This window comes from Sitophilus oryzae, unplaced genomic scaffold (genome assembly GCF_002938485.1).
Source record: "Sitophilus oryzae breed Bouriz unplaced genomic scaffold, Soryzae_2.0 scaffold_1297_pilon_pilon, whole genome shotgun sequence".
In the NCBI taxonomy this organism is placed as follows: Eukaryota; Metazoa; Arthropoda; class Insecta; order Coleoptera; family Curculionidae; genus Sitophilus; species Sitophilus oryzae.
In genome coordinates this window covers 9,274,199-9,282,902 of record NW_022145945.1, presented here as the reverse complement: position 1 = coordinate 9,282,902, position 8,704 = coordinate 9,274,199, and the positions used below count along the sequence as shown (strand labels likewise).

The window sequence follows — 8,704 nt, the reverse complement described above, 5'->3', positions numbered from 1 at the left end:
GCAATTATTAGGGTTATTGTTTTTTTTTAACTATAAAGAAGCTATTTCTAACTTATATATGTTACGTTTTATGTATTTTTATTACCTATACATTTTTAACGTGTAATTTCAAAAACGGCAGATAAGAACAAAATTAGTTTACATCCATTTAATACCTGATAATAGTGATAATAGGTATATCTAAATGCATTGGTGACAAATCGTTCAAATGAAATTCAAATTGTTCAATGCCACTTCAATATTTATTTATATTTGATATCAACCAAACTTTTTGTTACGTGATCGAGGGCGCGATTTTTAAATTCATTGTTGCCAATCATGGAGATATTCAGCGCCGGCGCCGCACAGTGTTGCGCCCAATGGACAAAATGTAAAATAAAAACTTTACTTTTAATAAACAAAATCCATTAAATTTTATCGAAGATAGTCGAAGGTACTAAAAATAAGCCGAATATTTCAAACTCCAATGCTAATAATAAGGAATCATTGCTTAACTGATAAGAAAAATAATTTGGTTTTGGTCAGTACATTAAGATTTGTGAGTACAGCTGATTAACTTTATTTTTTCTGCATTTATTAAATATTTAGTTAGAGTGCCTAACTATGGATTCTAGTTATACAGGTATGTATTTTATTCTTTTATTTAGTAAAATGTTTTGAGTTTTTACTAGAATCGACCCTTGATAAAAAAAAAGGTATTAGATTTAAGTTTACCTTTGATCCAGTCTGTATACTATTTCTTTGGATTTTCTGCACGTGTGCAAAAACTACACTAAAACACTATATCTTATAGAAAATACAATATTGTGCCTTGAATTTGAGGGATTTCATCTGAAAAATTATTAATTTGGAAGAAAACCGGCAACAAGCGGCAGAAAATAATAATATTTCCGTGCAGTCTTCTGATCGCAACGACCAACGGACGGCCGGGACCATAAAATAATTAACTAGAAAGAAGTGTCAACTCTGTGTTAAATCGTGGAAACACGATACGCCACCGAAAGCCTTCGTTGTCGTCTGGAGAACTAATTTTCCAATTGACAGGTTGACATGATGGCTTCGTATTTATTTCCGTTTCCGGTTATTCAATGGCGGGCCCTCTTTCAGTTTAAATGTATTTTGTACTCTTTCTTATCATAAATAAAACAAAACAAAATTTTATTCAAACATATTTATTTGAAATATGCGACAACGTGACTAAATATATATAAAAAATAAAGAATTGAATGATTTCAACAGCAATTACTTAATTATATGCAATTTTAACGTAAATTAGTAAGGTATAAGCATGACTTACAGTAATTTGTAAATAAATACATGTATTCACAGCCATCAGGGACAGAAAACGGGGGCAGGAACATGAAAACGGGAGCCTTATACAAAAACCTGAAAACAGAAAAACAATTTTTTTTATACTAAAATTAACAAATAAAAATATCAGTAGGTATAAAATACAAATATACCTACTGTTTAAAAAAAGCGTCCATTATTCCCAAAGAGACCGGGTTTATAAAATAAATCAAAAAGAAGCAAAAAGAGACTTTTAGTCGGATAACAATCGGATTGTATCAGTCAGATTTATTGCATTATTGACAATAAATCGCACATACTGGAGATAACTCATGTTGGCTATAGTTAAAAATGATCTTACCTTGCTGTAAATTGTTTCCATTTTCAAAAAAATCGCCGATCATAAACATAACAAAATTTTCTTGCATCTAAAAACTACAGAAATAGTGTTTATTTACTACCTATTTTTAATATACATGGGACATACCTAGTACTGCAGAAACGTCTTTTTCTCCAGGATTTTTCATGTAATATATATTTTATATGCTTCATTACCTTTATATTTATAAATTTCTGCCGAAATATCAAATTGAATTTACAAAACAAAACTAAACGGGGAGAATTAAAATGGCGTCGAAATTTGTTCTAGAACAAATCTGAAGTTGTCTCTGAAATCTGTCAATTCTAAACTGTGAAGTTAGACAATAGTTAGAGAGAAACATTGCTGTCCTTGTCTAGGCGGCCATACTTGTCGTCAGGAGATGACAGGAATGACACTAATGACTGTTTCCAATTTTCCTATTTCACTGTCACCCCCCTGGCCAGGACGTTAGTGTGCGCTATATCATTTGATTTAATGGTTTTAGAGGTAGCTGTGGCCTGGCCGGTGCGACCTGGTCGTCAGTGTCTTCGAGCCCTAAGTTGGTGGGGGATTGCACTGCGGCTGGTTTGGTTAAAATCGCATGTTACGGAAACATACCCCGCGGGTTACTTGGAGGGTTGCTTGGCGCCTCGATACCCACTACCCTCCAGGTAACTTGCTTGAACTGCGGCCTCAGCTTTAGTGCGAAGTGTCCAAGATAACTCATCGCAACTTTATTAGAATATTTTGAACGGGAAAACGGTAGTAATGACCTTTTACGTCCCTTAAGTGCTGTTAAGAAGGTGAGTTTTGTTGATGTAAATAATAACTTTTTATATATTTATAATTAATTTATTTTTGTTTCCTAAAATATTTTGATTAAAAGAAGAAAGATATATAAAAGTGGGCAACGCTGTACCGGTCAAGCTTATAATCACTTGACTAAAAGTTTATATGGTATGAACTGTGCTTAATAATTATTTCAGTATCATTAATCACTGGATAATTATTACTATTAAGATATTTTTGACCCTAAATATAATATCTTTTTATAATCTATAATGTAACTTATAATTTTTTACGCAGTGGTATCATTTTCAGAAATAAACCCACCATAAAAAGAGGGAGATCTTTAACTTGAATTTCATAAATAAATCACCAACATTTTTTCTAATTACATATTTATTATTTAATTATTGCTATCACTAAAAATTAAATCTGTACATTCTGAGTAACCATCGTATTATTATTGTCCAATCCGTTCAACGTGTCCATCTTCTTCGGTACTGACAGATCATCCGGAACTCCTGGTGACAAGTTCCTTGGACTGGGGGAACTCCTTATTGACGTTTCGCTGTCAGGGGACAAGGGACAGTGGGGAGGATGTTGTAGGGGAAAAGAGGACTGGTGACTAACTAGGGGGTAATCTAAGGGTTTGTCGGATGGGTCTGGTGGTAGGGGTGGCAAGGAAGGTACTGCCGGCCGTCCAGGGATGATGAGTTGAGGAGAGTTTAAGCCCAGGCAACGCATTCTCCAAGCGTCTTGGAGTAACTGAAGGCGGGCTTGTTTTCGCCATTTAGCTCGACGGTTTTGAAACCAAACCTGTAAAAGTTAATATACTTTGTTTTGTTATTATGGTAAGATTTCGATAGATGATGACGGCAAAAAAGCAGATGACGCTCATACCAATCTATTTATTTCGCTAAAAAAAGTTTCTAATATTTTTTAAGTTATCTATGGATGGGTTTATATAAAGGGTGTTTCAAAAAACAATGTGCTATCTGCCGTGGGGAGATTCCTCACGTAAAAATAAGATTTATTTTTCATATCAACATTGGTCTGATTCTGCTTTGTTTCGTTGCTACAGTACTGCTTCTAAAGTCTTAATAATCTTTCGATTTATTATACTTTTTTTCCAAGTACTTTTAGTGATTCGAATGAAATTTTGGGGGTATAAGTTACTATAATAATGCTAAAAAAGTGTCGATAAATTCATCACGGGCGTGCATGTGGGTTATCACTGAAATATTTATCAAAAAAAAACATGTGCGCCACTGACTTTTTCTTTTGATATCAAAATTGTGTAGGTCGTTTAATGCTAATTAAAATTCGACAAAAAATCTCTTGATATTTTGTCGAATTCGGCCTCCTTCTCAAGTTTTAACATCTTGTAACTCTAAAACTATGCATTTCCATACCCATGTTTTATAGGAACTTTTTTCATATTTTTTGATGAGGAATCAATGAGTACTTATTTAAAACTTTTGCAAGTTAAGTATGTTGAAATATTTTAAAGGTCGCTATTAGACTTGGATGAAGGCAAGTTAGTAAAATATCAAGAGACAATTTTTAATCGGCATTAAATTGCTTACACTATTTAGCTAAAAAGAGAAAAAAAAAGCCAGTGGCGTACATGCCAAATACACATACACATACTAATAAAGTGTCGACATATTCATCAGGGACATGCATATGAATTATCACTAGAATATTTTTCTAAAAGAAGCAATTGTAATTAATAAAATTGCGTTTATCTCACCAAGGATTCCGAAATCCACAAAATATCAAGAAACAACTTTTAATCGATATTAACGAGCAACACAATTTTGGCGACAAGAAAAAAGTCAGCCGCGCACATGTTTTTTTGTTTGACATGTTGACACTTTTTTAATCTTAAAATATGTCGCACTTATAATAACTTTTATTCTGAAAATTTTACTCGATTCACTAAAAGCACATCGAAGAAAATTATAATAAATGCAGCTACGAAACAAAGAATCTTACCTAAAAAATAAATCTTATTTTTACGTGAGGATTCACCCTGTACATTGAAAAAGAAGTAAAGCAAAAATCAACAGATATTATCAAATTATGATAAATAATTATCATCGAAATCGGAAGTCAGTCTCTAAGTCTCTAATACAAGCTGCCAGGTAAAAAAGATAAGATAAATAGAAAAAGTAAATTAAATATCAAAATGGATATCCTAAAACGCAGATTGTTTGACACAACTTGACACAAATTATATCATATATAATGTATATCAGTCATCAGGTGTATACAAGTCATCATGTATACAGTCAAGAAAATATTAAAAACTAAAAAATTAATATTAAAAAGCAAATTAAATATAAAATTATTCGGCCTTAACCATTATTTAATGTAAAGAAGCCTTATTTTATAGAAATGCCTTATTCAAACAAATTGCCTTATGCCCATAAAATTGCCCTATTTAATATAAAACTCACTATTTAATATAAAATTCAGAAAACTAGTGTACTTGTGTTCGGCAATAGTGCGTCGGGCATCTGTAGCTCCTATAATAAACAACTGAGACATTTTGTATAAGTGCAAACCTAAAGTATGTACTAAGATGTATTTCAGAAAAATATTTTAACTTCTACAAGGTGGCTCAAAAATGTGTGAGTTGATCGGGATGATTTTTAAATGGAATACACTATACCGGCATTTAAAAATCAAAAGTTGTGGTCATTTCCGGTGAAACAAGATGTGACCAAAAAGAATTAATAAGTCAATCACAATACGAATTTAAATAAAATAATTCGAAAGTTATAGGGGTGAGCCACTTTTGAGACGCACCCGGTATATTATTGCATTTTTGGCTTCCTTTCTGATCACTTTACATAATCCAAAGATATTATTAAATATGTTTTGATAGTTTCAGAGATATTAATAAATAAAGAAAAAAATATTTGTTTCAGCCCTTTTTTAAAAAAATGATTAAACATACAAAAAATGTCCTGAAATGAAAACTACACATTACATACTATTTACAAACGTTACAAAAGACGGGTTATTACAAAAGACGTTACAAAATTTAGGTTTGTACTTTTACAAAATTTCTAAGTTGTTTATTATAGGAGCTACTATTCCCGACGCACTATTGCCGGACTCTGTATACCAATAATGAATGTTTATCAAATACACTGAGTCGTCTGAGCCAGGCTTTATAGCTTAACTTAATAGAATGGTCTAATTTAATTGAATAACCTAATTTAATAAAACAGCCCCACGTTGGGCGCCATCAAAATTTCTCACGCGTTAGACTATTGAAACAATAATTTCGATGATAATTGTAGAGATATAACTTTAAAATTAAATAATATTAAAGAATATTTTTATTTATAGTAGATAGATAATCAATTTGCGCTACCTGTACTCTGGCTTCTGATAAGCTAATCCTAAGTGCAACTTCCTCTCTGAGAAACACGTCTGGATAATGAGTTTTTTGAAAAAGTGCTTCTAGTTCTTGCAATTGTTGTGGACTAAACGTCGTTCTGTTACGTCTTTGACGTCTTCTACCGAACATATATTCTGTCAACAGGTCTCCTGGCAGAGGAGATATATATGGACCAGCCATTATGAATATCCTAAAACATACACACTGTATTTTGGAACACTAAAGAATTATAAAACTTAAACTATTAAAGTACGCAACTAAAAAATAACTAAAAGCATAAAAAGCTAAATTTCTGATCAGCTTTGTTGATTTTTATTTTTTTTTCTATGGCAACTGTTAAAATTGCTTTATATCTATCAAAAAGAGTAGATAAAACAGTACTTTAACCGCAAGGGTAGATTAAATGATACTTGAACAGCGAGGATAGGTTAAAAACTTTATTTCTTCTCGCACGTTTTTTAATTGCTTCCATTTTTGAAAATGTTTGTATTCCTTTTCATAAGTTATTCGGGATTTAAATGGAAGTAGTTTGGATTGTCGCATCAGCCGGAATATCTGTTGGTAATTTACTTATTTCGTTTTGAGCTATTTTTGGCTCCAATTGAATCAGCGATCGACAGGAAAGAAAATTAAAAAATATTGACTCAAAACTGACAACTAAAGAGACAGCTTTATTTATTTGTCAAATTACATAGAAACCAACGCCAACCCAGTACAATATTTTTTCTACTCGTAATAAATTCATTGAAATAATAATTTCTGAATATTTTTTAAAACGTAACTTGCTATGGAAAAAATATTGTTTTATACACGACGATAAAATTGCATTATCGTCTCCCGAAATTAATCTTTTCGGTCGACGATAAGATACCATTTAATCGTCTTGTATAAACAATAACTATTATTTATGTATTGTTTTTATTATTAATTATAAGACTAAACTTTAAGACAAATTTTAATGGGTAAAAGATTTTATAAATCTTATATAGTGGGTATTAATATTCAAGTTTTTTAAATCAAATATAATTTCAAAAACAATATGAAACAAAATAAAAGAATTAAGAACAAATCTAACCAAACAATAACAGATATATTTGTTAATTATAAATTTTAAAAGCAATGCTTTCTAAAAAGTAACTAATAACAGTACTTATGTTAAATTAAATGTTGTACCTTTTTTAGATTTAGATTGTACTAGTTTTTTTCCCGCGACTTCGTCCCCATAAAATTCGAATTTATTCTACATGAAGTAAGTAAAAAAAACTGCTAATACTTGTCTATTACACGATCGTATCTGTTGATATTATGGTATCTAAATATATTAATTAACATACAAACTTTCTCGTTTATAATATTAGTAAAGGTTTATAAATACAATAAATGCGAATCATAAACATTAGAATTATGATTGATATCAAATTTTAATATTAGTAATCAAATTTTTATAATGATCGTAGTATTAAACAAAAGAAAAAGTCTACAGACAATCATCCCGATCAACTTATACATTTATGAAATTTCTTGTTTTCAAATCGAATGCAAACTAAAATATGACTTACCAATGAAATGTTCATTATTACATTATATTTTTATATATACAAACGACGGATGTTCAAAGCTAAGTTTAGAATATTTATTTTTAACTAAACGTTCTCTTTTTTAATTAACATTTATTGTTAAAAGTAATTTATAGGAATATTTTATATAATTTATATAAATATTTTATAGCTTTTTTATAAATTTGAACATTTATTTCTAAAAGTAATAAAGAGAAAATCAATTAAAGCAAAGTTGTCTATTTATACAATATGATTGAAAAAAATGGCGTAGACGATGGCTATAAAATAAAGATCGCTGTCATTTTATAGGTACAATTTTATGGGGAATATAATTCACGTTCATTTCCGAGCAAACTGGACGCCGTTTTTTTCGATCATAGGCTATTCGAAAAGATATATTTTTTAAATTAAAAGTTTTGTTATTGTAAATAAAATTATACGTAAATATATTCAAATTTTAAAAAAAGTAAAATTATTCTTCATTGTTACATAGTTTTTCTGAAGTTTAAAGATTGGTATTAATAAATAAAAATATTGATAAATTATAAAAATTAGATTATTATGGTTTAATTGGATATATAAATTCATATTCAGAAACGTATAATAAAATTATTTTTTAATTTAATATTTTGAAATACAAACCTCTTTATATATACAGGTTTTTAGTTTAATATTGTTTATGTTTAACAGTAAGTAATGAAATAATAACATGCAATAAAAATATATCAGATTACTATCAGATTGTTTTTTCATAATCTATCAGAAAAAGGACACGTATATCATAATCTTTAAAATTATGATAAATCTCACTAATATTTTAAATAAATATTAAACTAACTTTTTATGAGATAAAAATAACATAATACAACTAGAAACTTACCTATTGGAACCAATCCAGAATTATTTACACAAACTCACTAAATACTCTTGATTCGCGTTTTATTAACCATAACAACGTATTAAGCCAACTTGACACCCTTGTTTCACGCGCGACTGTCGATTCACCACTCGGCCATCTAACCCACTCACCCTTGCGACGTAATCCTTTAGGCGTCGCTCCACCCCCGACGCTCATTGGGGCGTCGAGACGCCTAGGCGCCGGCGTCGCCCACCGTCTTTAATAAGATAATGCTTTTATTGGTTAGGCTTTGTATTGTACTCGCTTATTGGTTTGTTTCCTTTTTTTTCAACCTTCTCGTGCAGAGTGAGGATAGTTTTGAGAATTAGAATTGGAGCTTAAGGTGACGATTGGTGGTTGTAGATGAAGTATTATGATAAAGGGGAAGAATTTTA

The 8,704-nt window shown here is 30.4% G+C and overlaps 1 protein-coding gene across 1 annotated transcript; it reads right to left on the bottom strand.

Moving 5' to 3' along the window:
• Positions 1-2,863: 2,863 nt before the first annotated feature.
• Positions 2,864-6,094, bottom strand: LOC115874476 (retinal homeobox protein Rx2). Its single transcript, XM_030889625.1, has 2 exons — positions 5,826-6,094; positions 2,864-3,253 (listed from the first exon to the last, which is right to left on the bottom strand). The coding sequence occupies exons 1-2, from the start codon at positions 6,030-6,032 to the stop codon at positions 2,864-2,866; spliced, it is 597 nt and encodes a 198-aa protein (XP_030745485.1). The 5' UTR covers positions 6,033-6,094.
• Between the last annotated feature and the right edge of the window lie 2,610 nt (positions 6,095-8,704).